We start from the raw sequence: 26,146 nt of genomic DNA on the forward strand, positions 1-26,146 counted from the left end.
GCGCCCTGATTGGTGAGCTCGATACCCTCACTATGACTGGCCTGTTCTCACAGCGAGTAAGCTAAAGGCTAATTCCTCTGTGACTGGGTCTGTGGTCACAAGCAGCCAGTGGTGGACAGTAACTAAGTAAATGTAATTTCTTACTGTACTTAAGTAATTTTTTATTGTGTATCTGTACTCTACTTAAGTTTTTCCTTAAGTAATCTTAAACTGAAACTTTGCTTGTGTGTAAAAAGTGATTTCAGAGCCACTCGGTTCTCCCTGATGGAAACTGTTTGCCTTCAGTATTTTGTGCTTATGATCATTTTAATAGACGTCAGCGTCACTAATTAATGACGTTCTATTAAAAGACTGGTTTACCAAGAGAGACGCTGGAGGATTTTCACCTGAAATGAGTTCATGAAGCCAGTCTGGTTATAAAAATGATAACAGGACCAGATCAGAGCCAGAATTACTCTTTTGGTACTTTTACTTTTGATACTTAAGTACATTTGAAGGTAAATACTTTTGCACTTTTACTGAAGTTGAGGTCTAGAGTAAGGACTTCTACTTTTACTGGAGTAGTATTTTACCTCGGCTATCTCTACTTTAACTCAAGTACATGGTTTGTGTACTTGGTCCACCTCGGCAAACAGCTGTGCACCAAAAGAGAGTGTCTTCAGCACAGCACAGTTCACACGTTTGGAATCAGTTTAATTCCAGATAGATTTACTAATGTTGATTCAATTTGAGTTTACAAAATTCATGCCTTTAAACCCTAAGCCTGAAAGCAGCTGCTGGGTGGATATTTACATGTTTGGCTGTAACTGCAGATTTACAGTCATCAAGTGAACAATGCACTCTGATTCAGTACAAACTCACTTTTTCAACAATGGTCATTATTGAAAACGAATATTTAATTCTGAATATGAAAGCAGCATAAGACACATGGAGCATTACACTGTTAGAAACAAAGACACCATGCAGGTACATGATTCGTTCATCAAGGTACAAACAATGTAAGTGCACCCTCAAAGGTGCAACAGCGGTTTTAAGACAGGGTGTGTGGAGTCAGCACAACTTAGAGAATATCATTTCAACAGATTCTGGTACAGTTATGTTCCCTGACTAAAGGTACTAAGATGTACCCCTGAGGGTACCACCACAGTGACAAAAAGGGTGCTGCCCCAGTGACAGTGTCATACCTTTTTTTCTGAGAGTGTACAGTGCAGTTCATAAAAGCGTGGCATACACGCAGTTAGACGACAACACAGATTGCAAACAATACCACATACATCGTTTCTAGTTTGGATTTGACATGCACAGTGAAGAAGATCCCTGTAGATCAGCATTGTGTTTCCCAAGACGGATTACTCAGACAGCATTTTGATAATGAGAATCCTTGCTTTGTGGATGCCAAGCAGTATCTACATACATGCAATGTGGAAAGAGAAACCTAATAAGTGTGTCTTTTACAGTAGTTCTACTGAGTTAACAGTAATGTATTACTTCTTATTAGGCCACCAAGTGAAGCTCAGCATAAAGTAGCATTTATAATCAGACGAAAGGCACTCAATGAACGAAACACAAACAAATAAACAAAAGTGAATGATGAAACTACCATGACTGGTGATCATCGACAACTACCCTTCATAAGCTTTTGAACCACGTTAGAAGATTAGCTTAAATCTACGTGATTATGTAAATTCGGTTATATGAAATACAGCTATACCCTGTGTAGCAAATGTGGAAGAAAAAACATGTCAAATATCACAGCAGCATCACTACCACTATCTAATGAACTCGCTTTCTCTAAACAGTTCAAAACAGCTCCATAAAAGGGCTGAAGTTATGGTATTGTTACTTACTTCCATGCTATATTGTGTAAATTGCTCCTTCAAAATAAAAGGGTTAAGTTGAACATCAGAGACAAACCCCCCCTTTAACTCTCACTTTATGTCAGACAAGAGCAATGTGTGTGAGCAATGGAGGTGCCCCCAGGATTTATAGTCTGGGGCCAATGTTCACCTTGATGTGGCTTTGTTAAGAGGCATTATGAAAATGAATCCGTTCATAATAATCAATACTAAGTAAAACGTATATTAACAGAACACAAATAAGCTTGAACAGAGCCCATAGTTCATATTATGTTAGCTCAACAAAATGTATGTTCACTTTGTATGTGCAGTTTTCTGGGTTGATCAACACATTTCTGGATGATCTTCATGGTCTACCAGCTGATCCAGGCTCCTCATGTCCTCCTCCTGTGGGTTCCCACTCCATCCTCCTCTCTTCCTGTGACACCCCCCTTTAGGCAGAGTTAGAAAACACAACTAAAATGCATTTCATTTACTTTTTTTGTCCTTTGTTTGTACTTGTGCTTTTACAATAGGTCCATGTTCAAGAATGAAGATGTGTGCTGCATCTCTAACTGCCAGTCACTGTGTGAAGTGTAACGGAAGAGTATAAGATGTAGGGAAATCAGTGTGGTGTAATACCTTAGTTCTCAACCATTTCAAAACCCTAATGAAAGCCTCTGAATTCTCTGGGTATTCCAGTCTACCCCTGTCTTCAAGAAACCAACAGTCCACTGTGACTCCATCCTCTCTGGTTACAGACCTGCTGCTGTCTCTTATTGTTTTCTCTGGATCCGAAAGTTTATGAAGCACCACTAGAATTGCAGGCTTGCTGGCTGTTTAAAGGGATTTGTTTTATTTAAATTTATGAAACCAGTATTATAAGAACTTAAGCTTCATCGTATTCAGTCTGTATTCCTTTGAAAGGTATTTACCGCCAATTCTTCACAGAACGGCCTCATTATCAACAGCTGGACTGACAGAACAAAACTCCAGAATGACATCACACTCCTCTACTGAAGACGCCTCCTGCAGTGCTGGTAAGTCTTTTTTGAGTATTCTCAGAAATTCTAACCGAGTATTCAGTGTGTTTCCATTTGTAATACAGAAATATTTAAGAGGAGAACCTGAAAAATAGGAAAGATGGACTCCTCCCACAGTACTGTTGCCTTTAGCTTAAAATATCTTGTTAATTTTGTGGATTTAAGCCTTAATGATTCAAACACACACATTAGCTTCTTTTTGTGAGCTGTATTAAATCTTTTCAGGGCAGTGGTGTAGATGGAAATTTGTTTTTGGTAAGTGTTCATTTTAAGATGTTATGAATCCTCATGTTAATGCCAAAATATAAAAAATAGTAATAATCGGGTTTTGCAGAAAACAAAGAAATTCTTTCATACTCACTAGATGCTTCATTTTCATGAATACTTTTCAGATAACTTTTCAGATCATAACTTGGTTATGATCCTATAATACACACACACACACACACACACACACAGAATGTAAGTATGTTGCAATGAGCAGCAGAAGAATCTACAATAGTACTGACACCTGAAGGCTTTTTGGATGAATGAATGTATGAATACATCTATACAAATGTACAAAACAATTTTGATCTGTTGTTCCTCTAAAATGGAACAAAATACAACCACATGATTAAAATCACGGAAATGTTTTTTTCAGATTGAACGCTAAACAGACCCAATTCCCCACAGTTACAGTCACCTCAGTATCACCTCGATCCACTCTGAAACTCTTCTGAGAGCCTCATCATTCCTCCTACAGTGCAGCAGTCCTTTATCCTCATGGAACAGACAGTCCACTGTCAGTGTTTTCTCTCTGTTTACTGATCTGCTGCTGTCTGGAACAATGACCTCTGGGTCAAATGTGTGATGGAGCACCACCAGAACAGCAGACTTAGAACCTGTAAAACATGATTCAAAGACATTTTAGGGACTGTCAACGGATTTCAATTCATTTTCAATTTTAATGTCAAGTTTTTTGTAAAGTATATTGGCTTAAATATTTAAATATGAAAAAATTTGCAAAAAAATATTTCAGTGATTTCAATGCATTTCCAACGTATCATGTATCAGTCTGTGCATTACCAGATACATCATTAAGTTGCTGCAGTGCGTTTTTAATGTCAATACCAGCCGCTGATACAACAGGACAGAAAGCCAGAATGACATCACACTTCTCCACTGTAGGAACCTCCTGCAGTTCTGCTCTTCGTTTGCAGAGAAGTCTCACAAATTCCTTATGAGACTCCAGAGTGTTCCCAGTAACACAAGTGAAAAAATTAAGCTTTCCAAGACAGAGTTTGACCTGTGGCAGATCTGGAAAAATATCATACATTGGTATGAACATTTAAAAAAACAAACAATGACTGTATTCTACTCTGGAAAAGCTCTCAGAGAAACACCAAAGAAGTGTGAGGGACTAAATTTCTCCAAACAAATAATAAGTTTTAATAAGTTTTAGGTTGTATGGCTGCTGTGTTTAAAACAATCGAGTGCATACTCCTTTATACAACTCCATTTGATGCAGGACTACCACAGTGTACTAAACAAAAGAAACTCTAGACTGGTTTGGTGGACAGGGATTAAGCCTAAACATGGACTATATTTTGTCCATTCACAATCTTGTATAATCCAGGACTGTCTAAGAAAAAATGTTTCACTTCATTTACTGTATTTATTGTATCGCTTGGATATCACTGACCTTGACTTACTCCTGTTACCTGTGAGAAAAAAGAAAGAAAATTCTCTCACATTCACACACAACAGTATATTACAGAGCCCACAAATCCCATCAGAACAGATCAGCCAACAATTATCATTATTAGCGCTGTACACTGAATTACTGTCTGTTACTGAGATGAGAAAGGAGAAGAGAAACTTACAGAACTCGACCCCATGTTCTTCTGTATGAAAGACAAAGGATTTGGTATCTTCGGATATCTCCAAAGCTGTACAGGTAAATTAAACAGCATGATTAATATATAGAAACACAGCAGTGTACAGTTATAACTGCTAAAGAGACCAAACTCTCACCATTCTAGTCATTTTCCCCATCGAGTTGCCAAATTGTTTAATTGCTTCTGATGCCTGTTTAGGTTCCAAGAAGGAAAACATGAGCAATCTTTATAGAAATACACACTGTTGTATTCCAAAATCTCAATGATGTAGAGACTGAATGTCCACATTTCTAGAGAATTTACCTCAGCTAATGCCTGTTGCGCATAGGTTTGGATTGTATCAGCTGTAGGTTCCACATTTGTCTTTATTCCTGCCTGTTTGAGGGGAGAAACGATGAATGATCTTCATATTGATGCAATACTGTGCTAAACTACATGACATACAAAGGCCAGAGGTAGACTCATTAACCATAATAAATCTTTAAGCAGCAGGCATGTGCACAATGATCTCTATGCCACACTATAAAAATGGTTCTTCAAGAGTTCCTTAGTAAAGGCAATGGTTCTAAATAGAACCATAAACACTTGAAGACCCATTTAAATGCATAGGCAGTTCTCTGTATGGTCAAAGATTCTTCTCTATGATGGAAAACCAGTTGTATATGGCTCTATAATGAAACTTTTTAAAGATGATTCTAAATAGCGCCAAAAAGGGTTCTTCTACTGTTACAAGTCAAAGAACTCATTTTTAGAACTAAATAGAATTCTTTTGCTAAGAGTGTAGGGAGATGAGAAAGTGTTACTGAAATATTTTGATTAATTGCTCTACAGACCAAATTCCCTACAGTTATGCCCACTATAGGGAAACAGTATTTGTAGGAATAGACACTGTTATCCAGACGATGTACCAAATCCATATACAATGCATAGTTAAGACAACATTCACATGATTTCACTGATGAAGCAAAGATACCTGAGTGTCAATCCACTCTGAAACTCTGCTGAGAGCCTCATCATTCCTCCTACAGTGCAGCAGTCCTTTATCCTCATAGAACAGACAGTCCACTGTCAGTGTTTTCTCTCTGTTTACAGCTCTGCTGCTGTCTGGTACAGTGAGGTCTGGGTTCAATGTGTGATGGAGCACCACCAGAACAACAGGCTTAGTGGCTGAGGAAAGAGAAGAGAAAGAATTTAGTGAATTTAAATAATAGTAATTAGTTGAAATGAGCAATCGATCGATTAGCAGCATCTGATTTACCAGATTTATCACTGAGTTCTTGCAGTGCTGCCTCAATGTCAGTTCCAGCTCGGGAAACAACAGGACAGAAAACCAGAACAACATCACACTCCTCCACTGTGAGAACCTCCTGTAGAGCGGTTCTTCGTTTGCAGAGAATTCTCACAAAATCCTCATGGGAGCCCAGGGTTTTCCCAGTAACACAAGAGAAAATGTTTACAGGCTTGGTTTCTACAGGAGGTGCTGGAACAAGCAGAAGCACAGGGTATGACTGTATTGACAAAGCAGTCACTGATCATAATCTTTTATCTATATCATATTATATATGATATATTATATAACTCACGCCCATTTGGTTGATCTTCCTTGACCTGTGAAAAATAAACATTTTAGTAACATCAACAAAGGCTCTGTCAGACAAGGCTTTAGAATTAAAAGGCTAAAATTATGGGAAGCTTACGGTGGATTTGGGTGGTTTTGATCCCTGTTAAATGAAATTACAGTCTTGTTACAATCAACCAAAAAAATCACTAAAGAGTCTTTAAATGTTCTTCCTTTATAATGAAACTGGTAGAATAATGGACAACGACTTACCTCAGGAATGAGCCAGTCTGCCACTTTACACAAAGCTTCATCATTCTTCCTGCACTGCAGCAGACCTTTATCCTCATGGAACAGACAGTCCACTGTGAGTGTTTTCTCTCTGTTTACAGCTCTGCTGCTGTCTGGTACAGTGAGGTCTGGGTTCAATGTGTGATGGAGCACCACTAGAACAGCAGGCTTAGTGGCTGAGGAAAGAGAAGAGAAAGAATTTAGTGAATTTAAATAATAGTAATTAGTTGAAATGAGCAATCGATCGATTAGCAGCATCTGATTTACCAGATTTATCACTGAGTTCTTGCAGTGCTGCCTCAATGTCAGTTCCAGCTCGGGAAACAACAGGACAGAAAACCAGAACAACATCACACTCCTCCACTGTGAGAACCTCCTGTAGAGCGGTTCTTCGTTTGCAGAGAATTCTCACAAAATCCTCATGGGAGCCCAGGGTTTTCCCAGTAACACAAGAGAAAATGTTTACAGGCTTGGTTTCTACAGGAGGTGCTGGAACAAGCAGAAGCACAGGGTATGACTATATTGACAAAGCAGTCACTGATCATAATCTTTTATCTATATCATATTATATATGATATATTATATAACTCACGCTCATTTGGTTGATCTTCCTTGACCTGTGAAAAATAAACAACATTTTAGTAACATCAACAAAGGCTCTGTCAGACAAGGCTTTAGAATTAAAAGGCTAAAATTATGGGAAGCTTACGGTGGATTTGGGTGGTTTTGATCCCTGTTAAATGAAATTACAGTCTTGTTACAATCAACCAAAAAAATCACTAAAGAGTCTTTAAATGTTCTTCCTTTATAATGAAACTGGTAGAATAATGGACAACGACTTACCTCAGGAATGAGCCAGTCTGCCACTTTACACAAAGCTTCATCATTCTTTATGCACTGCAGCAGACCTTTATCCTCATGGAACAGACAGTCCACTGTGAGTGTTTTCTCTCTGTTTACAGCTCTGCTGCTGTCTGATACATTGAGTTCCTGGTTGAATGTGTGATGGAGCACCACTAGAACAGCAGGCTTAGTGGCTGAGGAAAGAGAAGAGAAAGAATTTAGTGAATTTAAATAATAGTAATTAGTTGAAATGAGCAATCGATCGATTAGCAGCATCTGATTTACCAGATATACCACTGAGTTTTTGCAGTGCTGCCTCAATGTCAGTTCCAGCTCGGGAAACAACAGGACAGAAAACCAGAACAACATCACACTCCTCCACTGTGAGAACCTCCTGTAGAGCGGTTCTTCGTTTGCAGAGAGATCTCACAAAATCCTCATGGGAGCCCAGGGTTTTCCCAGTAACACAAGAGAAAATGTTTACAGGCTTGGTTTCTACAGGAGGTGCTGGAACAAGCAGAAGTACAGGGTATGACTGTATTCCATCCTGACAAAGCGTTCAGTGATCAAACACAGTCTTATTATATATCATATTATTCATGTTCAGGACTATAGAACTTACACTGACATGGCCTTTTATTTCTGCCCTGTAAAAATACAGAATATTTTAGCAATTTCTCCAAAGTCTCAACTTTTTAAAACTGAAGGCTGGAATAATGGAAAGCTTACCTTGGATTTTGTTGCCTTTGATTCCTGCAAAGTGAAATTATATTATTATTACAATTAACACAAAATGCACTAAAGAGTCTTTTAGTTCTCATCTTTCTGAAACTAACCTGGTAGAAACATGGACCACGACTCACCTCAGGAGGAGCGTTATCATTTTGAGCGTACTTCTGTAACACTTTGTCCTCATAAAACAGAAAATCCACTGTGAGTATTTTCTCTCTGGTTACAGCTCTGTGGCTGTCTGATACAGTGAGGTCTGGGTTAACCAAAACAAACTCACACTCCTCCACTGTAGACACCTGCAGAGTGGGTGTTTGTTTGCAGAGAATTTTCACAAACTCCTCAAAAAATCTCTTTGTTCTCCCAGTGATGTGAGCAACAATTTTCACAGGCTTAGTTTCTACCTGTGGTGTATCTAGAAAAAAAAGTCATATATTATTAGTAATGCCAAAATAAACAAAATATATGAATGTATTCCATCCTGGCAAAGCATCCATTCATTATATATGATAGATTATCTGTGGCAATAACTCACAATCAGTTGATGTTTCCTCTGCAACCTGTAAAAATACAGCAAATATTAAAAATATCACTAAAGTCTTCAGACAATTTAAGCTGCTGATGAAATTGCATTGTTAATACAATCAATATAGATATTCAAGAGTCGTTTAAATGCTCTTTCTTTATAAATATATATATATATATATATATATATATATATATATATATGGACCATGACTCACCTCACAAATTAGCCAATCTGAAACTTTGCACACTGCTCTCTCATTTTGAGGGCAGATCAGAAATCTTTTATCCTCAGTGATCAGACAGTCCACTGTGAGTGTATTTCTTCTGTTTACAGATCTGCTGTCTGATACTCTGATGTTTGGGTCTGATGTGTAATGTAGCACAAAAAGCACAGCAAGTCTGGAGGCTATGGAAGGAGAGAGTTGAGAATGAGTTCAGTGGACTCAGTTAACTGACTCTGGATTTGGATTGACAAATAGCAGCTCACAAAACTAGGTGGTGTCTCCTGAGCTTCTCAACATGCAAAATGATTTATTCATGTAAAAAGAAAATAGTTACTTTGACAGTTCATTAAAAATAACAGAAATACACTCCTTGTAAACATTAACCTGCTTTGAGAAGAAATACATTCTCAGAAAGGTCAATGTTACAAATAAAGTACTGTACATGTTCCCTACTGTAAAATATAGCAGTGCTAACATTACATTAGAAACATACTCAAGAAAATGTACTCAACATGACAAGAAGGATAGTGCACAATACAAAGAAAATTATGTGCCTCTTGTCCAAAAAACCCAAGTAGAGAAAGAGATCAATGGACTATTGCATGTAACAGACTGCAGTGGTGCACTATTGCCTGTATTAAGACTGTTTGACAAAAATCAGACCCATTTTTTTTCTGTCTCTACTTCTGCTCATTGAAGGGCATAGGACTCCATAAAGAAGACTCTGAAATCTGAATTCAAAACGTATCGAAGAGTTAATGATTTTTCAATGCAACACTATAAACTTGTGATGATGGTCTTGGAGATTGTAACTTGCAGATATAGCCAATCACTGATGCTGTATGCTCTTCCAAGTTAACAGAATCACTGTCAGTGGCAGCTTCCCTAAACACATCCCATGCAGTCTGCTCAAAGCAAGTCCTGAAGAGCAGAAACAGCTGCTGCTGGACAGGTTTTCACCTGCTTCTGATCTAGTTTGGGGCATCTGACGAGTGCCCTGTATGCATTACAGCATTACAGATATGTGGTCCGAGTAGCCGAGGTGGTGTAGGCAGGTACACCCAGTACATTTAATAGAATAGAAATAAATATTAATTAATTAGGAATTGTATTAATAATGAGTTGATGCATATGTTACCTGGCAGGTCATTTAGTATTTGCTCTGCTTCATCAATGTCATGCAGAACGCCATCACATTCCTCCTCTGTTCCAATTTGATTAGCGAGATCTATGGATGCACAGGGATGCTCATCTGCTTTCAAAACAGGGAAAGCTTTAAAAAATAGGTGCAGGACTCCTCCTAGTGGTCAAAGCTAAATTATGCCAGCCTATCACATGGGATCTGAAAGGGGTTCTTCGTTCAAAGAACCTTCCTGGCACCTTTATTTTAATAGTGCATATAAACTGCATGAAACTTATAAAGCGCAGTCAAACAGAGCAGAGATACACAGTAATCTCACTGCTGTGATAGGATATAAAACACATTGACTCACGTTGAATTTCAGGCTTCTTTTTTTCTATCTGTGAGAAAATATGTAAAATATGTTTTTTAAAAATAGTGTCACTCAATCAGTAAATCACTTCATTTGGAGCGCACACAGAGATTAAAGACATGCTTATAATGTTACCATAAATAACTCAGTAATACCTCAGACTGGATCCATTCTTTAGCTTTGGTCAGTGCTTCATTATTCTTTGTGCACTGCAGTAGATTCTCGTCGTTGGAGATCAGACAGTCCACTGTGAGGGTGCTCTCTCTTAAATATTCACTGCTATCTGATATGCTGATGTCACCATCTAATGTGTAATGGAGCACCACTAGAAGAACAGGCTTGGTCGCTGTAAAATGTAAGCCATATACATGGATTTGATCAAAGTCCTCCAGCCTTGGTGGAAATGCTCACTAGGTGTATTAATCACAATACTTGTAGAAGTACTTACGTTCAGTGTGATGAAGCTCTAGCAAAGCACTTTCAATGGCAGTTTTGGCTTCAGAAAAACTTGGGGAAAAAAACAGAATGAAGTCACACTTTTCCACTGTAGGCACCTCCTTCAGCTTTGGACTTAGACCTTGAAGAAGTTCTATAAATTCATAAATGATTGGGGATCCAGCCACGAAGTAACGCATCACCTCCTCATCACCTCCACGTCCCTGCCAATTAGCTGGAAAACAACAAAGGCTGTTCAGAAGCACAAAGACCTCAGCTTTTAATGAAGAAGAAGAACTAACGCTGTGGAAAGTTCAGAAACACTTCAAACTGAAATTCTGCGCATGAGGCTGTGAACTGAAATTACAAAACAAACCCACATCAGTGTTACTGGCCTCGAAAGACTGCATGATGAGGCATAACAAGCCTGGCGTTACACCAACTCAGCACACGAGTAAAATGGCGTTTTTAAAATGTAATGAGGCCCTAAATGTTAAGACACACAGCTGCGTTATAGCACTGACCTGCTCCGTCCATGGCCTTTCTGTGGTAAAAATCCCTCAGCTAACTAACGGTGTGAGGAGCTGCGGGTCCAATCTGCTGCTTTCACTTTCCATTTCAAGTAACTAGCCATACTGCAGTTTTCAGTACATCACGTGACCTGAAACTGCGCCCTGATTGGTGAGCTCGATACCGTCACTATGACTGGCCTGTTCTCACAGCGAGTAAGCTAAAGGCTAATTCCTCTGTGACTGGGTCTGTGGTCACAAGCAGCTGTGCACCAAAAGAGAGTGTCTTCAGCACACCACAGTTCACACGTTTGGAATCTATTTAATTACAGATATACATTTAAACTACATAAACCAGCCATTAGGGTGTACTTTGTGTACTTCTGGTGTCGGTCCCAAGCCCAGATAAATGGTGAGGGTTGCGTCAGGAAGGGCATCCGGCGTAAAAGTTGTGCCAAAACTATCATGCAGATATCATACAGGATCGGTCGAGGCCCGGGTTAACAACGACCGCCTCCGGTGCTGTTGACCAGCAGGGTGCCGGTGGAAATTGGACTACTGTAGGTCCAAGACCATCAGAGAGGAGAGGAGGAAGGCGGGTTAGAAGGCAGCGAGAGAGAAGGAAAGGCAGGAGTGTGGAGGTTAAAGTAGGGACTCTACATAGGGACAATGACTGGTAAAGGCAGAGAGCTTGCAGACATGATGGAGAGAAGGAAGGTAGATATTCTGTGTGTCCAGGAGACCAGATGGAAAGGAAGCAAGGCAAGGAACATTGGAGGTGGATTCAAACTGTTCTATCATGGTGTAGAGAGGAAGAGAGGACTATCGGCACTGGGGCTTGAACCAGCGAACTTCCGGTCACGAGGCTGGTTCCCCAGCCTCGTGACTGGAAGGTCGCTGGTTCACACACAAGATGACCTTATATGACTTACATAACACCGTACTAAAATAAGGAGCCTTCAACTAATTAACTGTTATGGGCCATATAAGGCAGAGGCCTAACTAAAAGCACCATGGATCAGTTCTAGGAGAAGATTCTGGTGGCCCCAAACTTTAATGACACTACATATTTTCATATTTCTTATCATCCTTATGCAAGATTTTGAGGTTCAGGAGTATATGATATACTAGAGAGTGTATCCCTAAGATCTGTTGCCAGGTTTACATTCACTCAAGCAATTCTTGTGCACATGAAATCAAATTGAACTCTCCTAGATGATAAAATTATGAAATAGATGTATGTTAATGTATTTTAAGATATGAGTTTTAGGCTGAACCAAGAGGAGAATGATTGACAGTTTTGTTTGTGGAGGTGAATTCAGTTCAGTGTCATACAATAAACTGCAATACATACTTGATGAGTTAAATAAAACAATTACTCTACAAAAATGAACAGTAAAACAATGGAAGAGACCATAATTTATCTCAGAAATGTGTTATGTAGATTTTTCACAGTGTATTTTTTATAAACATAAAATGAATTATGGTGCATGAAATAATATTTACTTACTATGGCGTTTGTGTTGTAGTATGGTGTTTCATGGTAAACATGAATCTACATATGCTATATCTCAGTTAACATGAACCATTAGGTGTGCGTTACTCACCAAAACCTGCCATAACCGTGACTGGTTTCCTTCTTTCCTCCTTTTATATGCTGCTGCTGTCTGAAAATGTAACACCAACTACAGTGTGGCAAATAGCAATAATAATAAAACAGAATCACTAGTACTTCAACATTTAGAACTGAACATTAAAATAAATGAAAATAATTACCTAGAATAAAATGATTATATAGTCCAGCTGCTCATTCTGACATCATTCGAAGCTTATCTCAGTTCATGTGCTGAAGTAGAATCAGTTGTTGTTATCTAAATTATCAGTATCACTTTACTTGGATACCTTCCTATTAACTTACATTAGGTTTCCTGCACTTGTACCTTACCCATTGGATAGGTTAGAAAAAAAGAAATATATAAATATTTTTATTTAAATACAGAAACTATAGGAAAAAAAAATATAGCTTATCTTAAATCCAAAGATTGATCATTTCATTATTAATAAACAATGTCAGAGAGTTCATGAGAGAGATTAGAGGATCACTCTGCAAAGAGAACAGGCCCGTGGCATGTATCTGTGTGTTTATTTAAGAGTGCAACCAGTTTGTCATAGGAAATATAAGAATCTTGCAGAGCCGGAACTTACTTTCACTTTTTTTTTCACTTCCCACATTTTAAATGCCTTTAGCACTGCACAGCTTTTGGTAAACTGAAGTAAAATCAGTGCACTGTGAAGTTTCTCAGCTTTTGAAAATGTCGAAGTCCAATATTAAAATTGGGGCATAGCTACAAGGGGGGGAACAAGAGGCCTAGGTGGACCTGGCCTCCCGCAGATTTCGAATCATTAAAAACCTCATGACATTTGTCTACCATAAGTAAATTGATGAAGCCATCTCTGTAGATCATCAACAAATGTTTAGCACAGTGACAGTGTATATACGGCTATATGCCGCCTTCAGTCGCAAAAAAAAGACAGAACGTAGCTGAACTGTGTTAGTTCGTATAGGCTTACTTAACAAGCAACTACTAGTATTTGACCATGCTAAATGAAATGCAGTTCAGTTTTGTGAAAAAGCATTTAGAAAATGAGAGATTCTGGTTCATTAGCCTTAGACTCACCACAGTATGCTGTCAGTAATTTTAGTACTGTAATTTTAGACAACTAACTACAAGGTAAACAATTGCATGTTGTGTTTAATACTCAATAATTGATTATGGTAATATGTGGGCAATTTTACAAAGATTTTGCTATAATTAAGTTTGTGAGCTGGTGGTCTTGTCAGTTGGCTCCCATGAAATGAAACTGTAGCCATGTCGTTGGTCCTCTGGCCTTCTGCATTACCCAGAAATAAAAAGGAAGACAGTCCCGTACAGTTTTTCAGAGGTATTTGAAAATATACACCCCCAAAAGTCTCAGTCTTAGAAGTTGTTTTTGCCTTTGTGAAACAAGACTGGAGCTCAGGTTTCCTATCTCTATCAAAGATGAAAGCATTCTTATTGTGAGAGTTTTTGTGGGTCATAATTATTAGGAATTAGTCTTTTTCTCTGTATCTTTTAATAATGTTTTGAACTGCAGGTTTTTACTTCTAGCTTGAGAGGTGACCGACATAGGAATATTGTTTTTTGTTTGTTTTTTTTAGTTAAATGTCATATTTGAGCAAAAATACATATTTTGATCAAAGGATACAAAAGGAAGAGGATGGAATTTGTGCAAAGAAAGAATTAAGAGAGACAGAACATGCAACAACAAATGCAAACTATACAGCATAGGCTCCTTATATACAATCAAACTCAAATAAGGCTTTGCTGAGTGTTTGATAGACATTCGAGGGTTACTATTTACCTTTAGTAGTTAAAACTTTAGAAGTTAAAAGCAACTCAGTAGTGACTTACCAGAAATGAGTCCTGCTCTGCTGCTCCTCAGAGTCATATGAACATGTCTTTCACATTCATCACTCTTTGTGAAAGATCATATGACACTTTCACTTTCCTTCTTTCCACACTGAGAAGAATTCCCATCCTGTCTAGTCTTATCGGTTCAACTGTTTGTGTAATTAACCACAATGCTGCATTTCATTTGTTGCACTATAGTGATCAGCATAGACAGTCGGTGGACAAAGAGAAAAGAAGTAACTCAGCCTGGCCCTTCTATGTGTTGTGTTGCACAGTGTATCACAACAATTCCATATTTTCAATACTTTTAATTCTTTATAGGTAGACAAAAAGATGGACAGGTAGACTTTATTAGTCCCTAATGAGAAATGCAGATGCTACAATATCAAAAGAACACATAATGAAAGTATTTGAACGGGTTTTTAAAGTGTTTTATCCATATGTTGATGTATTATTCACTGCACGGTTTCATCGAATACCTTCCCCATGAAAAAGAATGAATAAACACTGGGTTATACAGGTTAAACTCATTTATATCTGACCTTTACATGTATTAAACTAACAGCTGTCATTGTAATGATCAAAACTAAGTATAATTATGATACAGCTTACAAAGTAATATGTACAAATAAAACTACTACTTTAGTAGGATTTAGGTTGGGGTGCCAAATGTATCTGCAAAAGGCAGGTATGGCTGCAGGTTTTCATTGCAATCTACCTGGAACCTTGTTCCTGTTTATTCAGCTGGTCTCAGTTTTTGAACAGTTGTTTTGATCTCTGCGGTGCAATGAAAACAAGCAGACACACCAATCCTCTACAAATAAGACTGGATTATGGAGTTCATTAAGTGCCAGAAGTTTCAAATAAAATGACAACATCCACGAGTAAAACGTTAAACATCACAGTGTCCAAAACATGTTGTAAATACAAATGATGAGAGTTCAATTCAAATGTGAGTCAGGAGGAAACAGACACACACAAATATGGTGTGGGTGCAGTGCTGTGAGCCATCCTGTAAAACCAGAAATAGTAAAAGAAGGTATGGCTTGATGTTTATGTGTCGTATACAAAATCAACATTATACCGATGACGATAGTAAGTCATTCACTTACATCCTCAGAACACAGGTTTCTTTCAATACCCGCAAACAACACATTCATCCACTTGAGGAAGGAGTCCTGTGCACAACCAGTGTCGCAAAATATTCCTCTGCATGTTGCGTGCAGTTACACATTTCCACCAGAGAGGTCCTCAAATCCCCAAATCTTACATAGAGCACACTTAAGGCAGTTCCATTGATAATTCTTGCTAAGCAAGGTGTGAACAAATGATTTTTAGCTCTACATATTTTGTGGTACTGTCAGAAGTCTAAAGTAGTTATGGTTAATATTAAATATTATTAAATATTATTATAAATTTAAAGTACTGCCCCACTTCGCCTGACAAAATAGTTGAAAAATGGTGTTTAACTGGGTTTGAGGGTCTGTAATATCCAAATAAAAACTTTGCTCTGTAACAATTTACTTGAACCCTACTACATAACATTACCATAACCATACCATAGACACATCATGGCAGATGTCTTGTCAAGACTTGTCACAACTCTTTTTAGAACAGTGCCCTGTTAACATTAACAGCACTCCACAAGGACTCAATTAGCATCATTAAAAAGGGAATAAACTGTTATGACAGCAGTTTACTGACATGGGGGTGACCATAATAAAGCTAAGCTGTGAAGATGAGCACTTGTCATACAGCTGCAGAGGACATACTGCGTGTCCTTCTAAAGTAGAACACTTACCTATTCTCTAGGCTGTGCAACAGACATAAAATGAACTCCTATTTTTATTAAATGTCTAATTTACTTAACTTTTAAAGACACGTTTAATTATTACCATTTTTCTGTAGTCAAAGTGATGCAATCCTCATTTGATCTAGCTAACATGTAGACTTTAAACTCAGACATATAACATTAAAGATATTTTTTGCTATGCCCCAAAAACAACCATTAAATTGGTCTCAGTGACAGGCATATGACATATTATTGATTGTTTATAGTTACAGTAAAACAACTTCTTTTTCACTTGTTTTAAACATCTTTGACTTAATGAAATTCTTCTATAGGGCTTGGAAAATGATCTCATGTCATGCTGCATTATAAGACTGTTCCACCATATTGGCAAGGTTTTTCTTTGTTTACACACTACAGATGCACACACACACTTTGAGAGCTTAAATAAATACCTGCTTTATTGTGTTTTTTCAGGGTTGCCATCTTTAAAAAGTGAAAAGAATGGTGTATCATAAACTTCACTGTCACCCCACAGTGTATTGATTATTGAAGGTGTGGATCCAGACAACCTCCCAAACACAGAATGGAGTGATGATCTGGATATTGTTTTGAGTCATTTAATGAAAGATTTGAAAGATTTAAAGCTCAACAATTCACATGAGATGACATCAAATCTACTGCAAATCGTAAGAGTTGAAAGTGAATAAATAGACACAAAATACACAGAATGAGCCGTTGTTTTAATAAAGTTTCAAAACAAAGGTTTGCTATTACATGCACCATAAGGCTGCACTTAAAAAGTCCATTATGCTCAGATAAGTGCTTTCATCAGTGCCACAGAACAGTGGTTCCCAACCTTCCCAATTTGTGGTCGATGCAACCAACCATGACTCACAAGAAAATTTAACCAGCTGAATCATTTGAGAAGCAAAGAAACCAGTGTAGCCTTTTGAATTCACATTATTTTGATAATCCTGCAACATAAAACAGCAAAAATACCCCAGAATTTTCTGTTTGTTGCCTTTTATCCAAGATTGATGAATTCCTTGTGATTACATTAAATGTGACTTTTTATTTTTGCAAACAAATACCACAATAATATTTGTCCACTTTATCATTATTATTATACTTTTTTGACTAAATGTAGCAGAACCACTAAGCCCCTGTGGGTTCATAGAAACCGCTTTGGTTTCCTGAAGAACTATTTTTGTAAATGAGACGTGTGAGTGCGAAGAACCATTTAAATGTTTAAAGAATCATTTCATAATGTAAAGGTTCTTTACCAGTTTAAGGGTTCTTTCAAGAACCTTTCAATTATGTGGAAGCTCTTTGAATTTAAAAAGGGTTCTACACATTCAGATATCCCATTTACAAAAATGGTTGTCTAAAAAACTATCCAGGGAAAGGTTCTTTACAGAACCAAAAAAAGAGGTTACCCTATAACATTGGATCTTACAACCATAGATGTCACAAGGAGAGGAGGGAAGTGCAAGTGGGCCCAGTCTCATACTGGACTCAATTTAAACTGTGTTACTGATGCTATGGGGTAGTTCCACTATGCCAAATCACTCCTGCTGCTTTTTTTTTACCAGCAGTCATCCACATCAATAATGAAATGAATTATTTAGGCAAGTTCCTCCATTCTAACAATGCACACAAAAAACTTTACTTTAAATTACTTAAGCTTTTGACAGGAGAAAACATGGCCAGTAATTTTAAAGAAACACTTTCATTTTGCCTAGTAATGGCCACTTGATTGACCGAGGGTATTTTCTCCAGCACCCTAAGCCAGGATTTTTCTGTGCTGCTGATTGGCTAATGGCAGTGCACTGAACATGATATAGAGTATGTCATTCTCACAGCCCTCTGCACAAACACAGAACACTGCAGCAGCGTCTAGCTATTATAAATACACTGTATAACCTGGAATAATTATTTTGACCCCCCATTCAGGTTTACAAACATCTCAAAACAAATCATAATGATTTCCTAGTCACATACTATTACAGTTCAGCTATTGCCGTTATTTTGCTTGTGGTAATTGGTAAACAGTGATGAAACACCTCTAGATTTTTCTGTTCGTCAGTGAAACAAATCCTTACTCATTCTGCTGCGGGAGCACTCTCTCAGTCTATGCTGTCCCTCAAAGCTCTTTCATAAACATCCTCCAGAACTGAGTATCTGGGGGGTCTGAAAGTCTTTGTTTCAGTGTGTCCAACTCTCTGTCTTTCTCCTCCACCTGTCTGCTGAGCTCTTCCTGCGTCTTTGATTTTGAGGCCAAAATGTTTCTCCGGAGTTCAGGCAGGATGATCTTCATGGGGTTCCTCTCTGCCTCCATTCTGGCTGCTCCTTCATACGTGTCCCTGATCTCGTCCATCTCCTGTCTGGGTCCTTTCTCCATCTTTCTCCTCTCCCTCTCTCTCTTTTATTTTAGCTTCTTCCTTTTCTTCCATTTCTGTCCTTCTCTCTACTTTTTGTTGCATCTCCCTCACAAGTTCTCTTCTTCTCGTCATTCTTTTTTCCAGTTCTATTATTCAATCCTTTACTTGTCTGATATCTACTTATCTACTGATATCTCCCTCTAGCTTTCTTAAAGAGCTCCGAAACTCTTTTTCCAGCTTTCCCTTAACTTTTCTCTTTTCTCATCCTTTCATCATCTTTGCTTCTACTGCTCTAAACGGAGACTAGGGCTCATTATGTTTGCTTTTGAATAATAGGCTATATTTAAGCCTTAATCTCTGCACTATAAATCAAGTTATCTTTATCTTAAAGTAAGATATTTGACTCTGAAATGTAGTGGAGTGAAAGTAAAAAGTTGCCCAAAATGGAAAAACTTAAGTAAAGTACAGATACACGAAAAAAAACTACTTAAGTACAGTAACTAATTACATTTACTTAGTTACTTAGTTACTGTCCACCACTGTTTAAAAGGGAGTTTGCTCCCCCTTCGCTGCAGTAACAGCCTCCACTCTTCTGGAAAGGCTTTACACCAGCTATTCAGAGGATTTTACTGCATTCAGTCTCAGGAGATTTAGTGAGGTCAGGTACAGGTGTTTGATGATTATTTCTGGATCACTAACAACAATCATCCCAGAGGATTTTAGTGGAGCTCCATTACAACACAAGTCCACTGCTCCACAGACCAGTGCTGGGAGGCGTCAGGATGTTTTGAATATATTGTGTATACTCAGTCCAACAAAGCAGAACCCCCAACCCCTGCCTGCTCAAATAAGAAACACTGAAAAGGAGCCAAGATTCAAAAGGGAAACTCAAACAATAGACCAGTTTACAAAAAAAGTTAACAAAAATAACAAACAGACCCTTTTAGAGAAACTGAGTCAAAATTATTCATAACATTGGTGATAGGAACCAGACCTCTGAAGTGTTTAATGCCTCTAAAACCTGCCTCACAGAAGGCTTTTACACAGTTAGGCATTTGCCTGAGGCCTGGGGGGTTGTTTTGTGGTAGTTCTGAAAGGAATAACAATTCGTTTCTGAGCTGATGTCGGTGTTTTAGGACCAGGATTGAGAGCCCGTGATTCAGAGCATGTAATAATTCACGATAATGGGAGGTAACGTGCAGAGCTACGCCATCTGCTGGCTGCGCTCACAACATTTTGCCATTCGTTTCACCACAGGGAAATTTCTGATAACAGGTTCAAAACGACGTAAATCACTTAAAGCTGCCAACCTCTGTGAAACAGCAATTTTATAATAGCAGAATATATTGCTGAGCCATTTAAGTGTAAAGATTAAAATACAACAGAACTACAAATCCCATGGCTCAGTGCAGCGCCGCTCCATGGGAGGTGTGATAGTGGCGTCATCAGCGCGGTAGAGTTTGTAGTCCTTTTGGGGAAAACATTAAAAAAAACTGTATTTCTATCTTTTGTCAAACCACTGAATAGGAGACGCCGTGCATTATGTTGTACACCCTGTCATTTGCGTTACCTCCAATTCGTTATCCTGCGTTTTGAACTCAAACAGCAGGAGGCGGTCTCATAACTGTCCTCCCGAAAGCTTGTCCTCTCCAGGCCGCCGTAGTGGGAGATTTGCCTTCGAAAATGGCGGAGAAGAAAATAGCAGGTAAGGAGAAGCCCGTGTTTGGCGTTAATCTAATCCGCCATTAAAACCGCGGAATTCGTGTATTTTAAAAAGATTCGAGCGCGGAAAGATCATTAACAAAGGGCACATACACCTCCAGTCTGCTGAGATACGCTGTCGAACTGTAAGCTCGGCAGGAAACTGATCGCGAGGTTCCACCTTAAACGCCGCGGCAGCTCAGATACGCAGGCTGCTCCGTTTAAGGTGGACCGGAGAATTAGAATAAGAAGCTTAACCGTTCCTGTAACCGCTGCCCCGCTAAGTTACACCTTAACCCGGTCAGCTGTGAGTGAAATGGGCTGTTTTTGTTCGGCGAGACTCGTCAAGCCGTTTCCATCCGCTTCTCTATCGCCGGCGCGCGCAGCAGGTTAAGTCCAGAGATGAAGAGCCAGGAGCTTCTAAACCGGCAGGGTTGGGTCCTTCAGTGAAGCCGTGTGGCTGTTAAACAGCGGGATCGGTAGCAGCGCGTCAGTCACCTCATAGTCCGGTTCCCGGCTGGCCGACCGGACCGGACCGGACCGACCCGACCCGACCCGACCCGCGCCGCTCAGCTGGGTAGGATGTTACCGTCACATGCCGCTGGCAGGAGCGCAGTGTTGAGGTTTCAGGTCGTCTAAAGTCAGTTTATAGGTAAAATAAACCCATTTCTCCCAAACTCGCGTAGAGACGCTCTCGTTTCCTTACCATGTGAATTGATGTGAAACAGTTGAGTCGTTTTCCCGAGATTTAAAAACGGCTTTGTGCTTTATTTCAGTACTAGAGCACTGATTTCGTCGTTCCAGGGATCTTGGTGTCTGTTTATGAAGACCGAGTGCGATTACCTGCGCTTATTAATCAGATATCGGCGGATTAAACGCACGCGCTGTTATTCCTATGTACAGGTTTCGTGTCGGTTTAGTGTAAATCTACATGATTTCCACAGTAAATGGTGTCTGTGCGTCGTTCTGTAGCAGGTGGCAGTTAAACCGCTGAATCTGAGAGCTGCGATGTCTGTTTTGTGTGTAGTGCGCTCACAGGACCCCAGCCAGCGGCGCGTGCTGGACAGCGCGACCCGCCAGCGGCGCCTCACGCGGCAGCTCGAGGCTCTGGAGAAGGACAACTTCCAGGACGACCCTCACGCGAGCCTCCCGCAGCTGGTCAAGCGGCTGCCGCAGTTCGACGAAAATAACGAGTCTGGTGAGTCGGTTTACACAGAGCCGGTTTATGAGGAGACCCCCCCAACCTCCCCCCAACCCCCCCTAACCCAACCCAACCCAACCCAACCAAACACTGTACAGGACTGTACAGCAGAGGGCGCCCGTGAGCGAGCAAACACAGCGTTCAGCGCAAACACAGTTTGACAAATGTTGAACAAAAAACATTGTACTAACAGTTTTGGGTTAAATTCTTTTAATTGTAGCTCTACTGCCTCTTTTTTCCCCTCTGTTTCAACTGATCAGAGGTTTGAAAGAATAAATGACTGTGTATCTTGAACAATTTTTGGAATATTGCGATATTACATTTTTGCCATGTTGCCCACTTCTAGGGCCCATTGTTATTCAGTATGGTAAATATTACATTGAAAACGAATAGCTGTAATTGTAGCGATGACAAACAACCAATACCATCTATTATAGACACATTCACCTTTATATCTGGAGTTTTCCACATGTCAACAGCAATTTGCTTCATCTGAATGATGGAAAGCATTAGAATAGTATTAGCATGGATACTAGTTAATCCACATTTTGTGTATTTGCTAATTCTGTGCTAAAACCTCAATCCTCAAAAAAAAAAACCTTAATCCTGTTACACAATATAAGCTGCTGTTCACAAAAGATCCATGTAGAACATGAGATGTTTAATAAAGCATGTAAGATTTGAAATGAAGTGAACACTGAGCTGCAGAAATGCTCAACACTCATTTATTCAGCTTGAGGAAGGGCCGTTCTGTGGCTAGTTTTGAGCTTGACATGTACACAGAATCCTCCAACTTCACAGACATGAAGTGATGAGTTCCCCAAACTTACACACATTCTGTGGCTACATTTACATTTATTATTGTTAGGAGTCTTGCCCAAGGACTCTTATTGGTATAGTGTAGGGTGTTTGCCCAGGTGGGGATTGAACCCCAGTCTACAGTGTAGAAGGCAGAGGTGTTAACCACCACACTAACCAACCACGGGATACAGTTCTCATAGTCACAGTTGTGCGTTTCATTGTAACCTCAGGGAAGCGGAGAAAAAAGACGAGAGGTGACCATTTCAAGCAGCGGTTCCGAAAAAACTTCCAGGCACTACTTGAAGAGGAAGTGAGTTTCGTATGCTGCTCATAACACTCACGTTTAATGCTTTTATTCAGATGACTGAGTTTTCTTACTCTCTCTCTCCTTACAGGCAACTAAATATCTTTGTTTCTGTCTGTTTATCTGTCTGTACGCAGGAATTGAGCGTAAGCGAGGGTCCTAACTATCTAACGGCATGTGCTGAGCCCTCCACGCTTCCTCAGCGTCATTTCTGTGCCGTGTGCGGCTTCCCCTCCAACTACACGTGTGTGTCCTGTGGAGCTCGTTACTGCTGTGTGCGCTGCTTAGGGACACATCATGAGACCAGGTAACACACTGGCGTCACCATGAGACCAGACAACGGGCATCTGTGCATGCCTGCTGTATCACAGTTCCAGTGTGCATTGTTAACTTTCAGAAACAGAACATTGAGCCTACGCTGTGCAACATCAGACCTGCAGAGGACGAAGAAGGCGAGATCATTAATAGTCACTCTTTTCCTTTGCTCTCTTTCTTAGGTGCCTGAAATGGACTGTATGATTCTGGAAAACAAGTCTCTTCAACAGCCTTGAGATTCAGATTATGGTGTTGGACTGCACTGAAAAGGCAGAGGAACAAGCGCTAACCTTAATTTTGCAAGGAAAACAAGTGTTCCCTGAGGAGAAAGGGGACTCTTCTTGCAATCGGAGTGATTTACTTCCTCAGTGGCGCTGCAGAGGTACTGAAAGAAAAGACTTGAACCCCAGAAACGGATGTTTCATGCACTCATTTAATAGTTCTTGGACTGACAGTATCCTTGCTCATCTGCACTGTAATTAGCCTCATTCCCGAGAGTCAGCACACAGAAAACCTGCGCAGCTGGACTGCAAATCTGCTAGCAGCTTTTTTGTATGAACTTCCTCCCATCCCGCCTAGATTAGGGAGGGTAATGCGCACCCCAACACCTGGCTAGGGGTACAGAGGTCTGCTGTGTGGTGTAAACTCCAGTTAAAACGGTAGACGTGGAGCGTTCTCTTTGTTGGCCTTTCAGCAGGATGTACCGCCTTCTTGATTTGCTTACATTCCTCACAAGTTATTGGCTGCTTATCTTTGCTCTTAATAAGCCAGCACACACCGTCGAGGGCAGTAACCTAGTGAGAGCCAGACGTTAGGAGAATTCCTGTGAATTCCACAGAAAAAAGGTCTTGTTTCATTTTGTCATCTGTGTTTTTCGCTTTTGTTCTTTGGACATTTCTGTCCCATCAACTGAGGCTAATGAGAATAAACATTGTGATAAAATATATTTACTGTGTGCGTTATGTTGCTGCGTCGCAGTCAAGCAGAGCAAGATGCTTAGCATTTCACAACCACACCCTATTCCCAGGCTTGTGAAACTCCAGTAAATGGGTAAAATGAAGAAAATCCACAAGTTTAAAGTAATTCTAAGTAGCTTCAGCTAGATTTTTCTTCTATACCATCATCCAGCAAGAATACCTCCTAACTTCTGTTGTTTCTGAAGCTGCATTAAAAAACTCAGTATGATCAAATAAGATTCTTCACATAAGATCTTCGAGATCTGTTAGATGTGTTTTAGGGCTGTTACCATAAGAATACCAATACATGAATACATCTTTACACTATTCTTTTAAATAGTATTGTGTTTACAATACCAAAGCTGCTTATTTAGTCTGTAAAATCTTATTTGATCATGTCTAAAAACTGAAATACTAAACGGAGATATTTTGGTCAGTATAATTTGCCATGGTGAAAAACAGTGGTACATCTCAATGTATGAATTTATTACCAATTTATTATTAAAACAGATCTATACATGGTGACAAAACCACTCTTCATAAAAACACTGCCTTAGCTTGTCAATGCTGCACCATTTCGCAAAGAAATGCATAAACAGTTCTCAGTGTATCACACAATCAATGAATGTGTGCCCTGGCAACAAAAAACTACCCTTACATCAGCCATCTGCTGAAGCTTTTGCCTGAAGTATGTTTTTTTCAGTTAAATTTAGGTACAGATGGTAAGGCTAAAACCATATTTCCTGCGTTTCGTGTCCAGATTTTCGGTGTTCGTGGTTTGCTGTAATTGGTGAGGTTCCTGTAAACTCAGTCCACTACGATTATGATGTGGCAGAAGGGATGCTTGAATTGCAGGGAGATCTCTCGAGTTTTGTTTCATTTGTAATAATAGAATATAACCGGTTCAAGTCAGCCGTCCCTCAGTTCCTCAGTGACCCTGTGTCGTCTCTACACACCAAGGCGACTTTTGTTGAGCATTGGCACATTTTTTTATGATACCTCAATCTTTTAGGTCTTCACCTGAGGAACACAATCATGTCCCATATGATAGATTCCTCATATTAATTATGGTCAAATAAGACTGCTGATAATTATAGGTCCTTTTTTATAATGACTTATATTCTTTCAGGAAGCTAATATGAAAATATTTTTCTCTCACGGTTCTTTTATATAGATTTACACAACTGTAGCTTCAGATGAAGTGGGTCTGTAAAAATGCTGAAATACTAAACATAGATACTCACTTTATTAGGTACACCTGTTCAATTGCTTATTAACGCAAATAGCTCAGCAGCCAAGCAGCAGTTGTGTGGACAAAAATGCCTTGTTGATGCGAGAGGTCAGAGGAGAATGGGCAGACTGGCTCGAGATGACAGAAAGGCAACAGTGACTCAAATAAATAAACAAAATCTCTGAGGAATGTTCCCAACACCTTGTTGAAAGTATGCCATGAAGAATTCAGGCAGTTCTGAAGGCAAAAGGTTGTCCAATCTTTCACTAGCAAGTGTACCTAATAAAGTGGCCGGTGAGTGCATATTGGAATATTGTAATTTACTCGATAAATACAAGAAAATACTCCATCACACATAATTGTATTCTAACACTTCCATGTGTACCTTACTATTACAAATGGCACCGAAACCAGTGAAGTTCATTTAAATATAAAAATAAAGCATATATTTCTAACACACACGGAGTCCTGTGCAGATATATCATCACTATTTTACAACATTCTATGAGACTCTCTTAATAGTGCAATAATTAATCACTAATTTGCAAAATGGAAATCGGTAGTGTAACATCATGTTCATTTGATGATGTAATGTAAGTGAAGATAGGCCTGCACTATAAACTGTAAACCAGTTGCTTGATCAT

The 26,146-nt window shown here is 39.3% G+C and overlaps 2 protein-coding genes across 11 annotated transcripts; one reads left to right on the top strand and one right to left on the bottom strand.

Moving 5' to 3' along the window:
- Positions 1 to 875: 875 nt before the first annotated feature.
- LOC108427060 lies at positions 876 to 11,461 on the bottom strand. 10 transcript variants are annotated; one of them, XR_005129498.1, is made up of 30 exons: positions 11,384 to 11,461; positions 10,873 to 11,094; positions 10,580 to 10,770; positions 10,425 to 10,452; positions 10,070 to 10,183; positions 8,923 to 9,113; positions 8,715 to 8,739; positions 8,314 to 8,594; positions 8,180 to 8,203; positions 8,073 to 8,097; positions 7,736 to 7,957; positions 7,451 to 7,644; positions 7,317 to 7,340; positions 7,200 to 7,224; positions 6,875 to 7,096; positions 6,590 to 6,783; positions 6,456 to 6,479; positions 6,342 to 6,366; positions 6,017 to 6,238; positions 5,732 to 5,925; positions 5,062 to 5,133; positions 4,895 to 4,948; positions 4,744 to 4,809; positions 4,563 to 4,581; positions 3,947 to 4,177; positions 3,564 to 3,762; positions 3,240 to 3,302; positions 2,771 to 2,962; positions 2,478 to 2,671; positions 876 to 2,287 (listed from the first exon to the last, which is right to left on the bottom strand). XR_005129498.1 is itself a non-coding variant. In XM_037533335.1 (28 exons), exons 1-27 carry the CDS (start codon positions 11,394 to 11,396, stop codon positions 3,279 to 3,281), a joined length of 3,114 nt encoding a protein of 1,037 aa, XP_037389232.1. In that variant the 5' UTR covers positions 11,397 to 11,461; the 3' UTR covers positions 2,163 to 2,287; positions 3,240 to 3,278. The 10 variants fall into 10 exon arrangements, 7 of the variants coding, with proteins under 7 accessions (XP_037389228.1, XP_037389230.1, XP_037389229.1 ...); XR_005129499.1 differs by lacking the exon at positions 876 to 2,287 and having other exon boundaries at positions 2,344 to 2,671; positions 3,575 to 3,762; XR_005129497.1 differs by lacking the exon at positions 876 to 2,287 and having other exon boundaries at positions 2,344 to 2,671.
- A 9,073-nt stretch (positions 11,462 to 20,534) lies between these two features.
- znhit1 (zinc finger, HIT-type containing 1) lies at positions 20,535 to 24,904 on the top strand. The gene is made up of 5 exons (XM_017700305.2): positions 20,535 to 20,698; positions 21,722 to 21,892; positions 22,927 to 23,006; positions 23,138 to 23,307; positions 23,498 to 24,904. Exons 1-5 carry the CDS (start codon positions 20,677 to 20,679, stop codon positions 23,517 to 23,519), a joined length of 465 nt encoding a protein of 154 aa, XP_017555794.1. The 5' UTR covers positions 20,535 to 20,676; the 3' UTR covers positions 23,520 to 24,904.
- The last annotated feature ends 1,242 nt before the right edge of the window (positions 24,905 to 26,146 follow it).

This window comes from Pygocentrus nattereri, chromosome 23, assembly GCF_015220715.1.
Source record: "Pygocentrus nattereri isolate fPygNat1 chromosome 23, fPygNat1.pri, whole genome shotgun sequence".
Classification (NCBI taxonomy): Eukaryota; Metazoa; Chordata; class Actinopteri; order Characiformes; family Serrasalmidae; genus Pygocentrus; species Pygocentrus nattereri.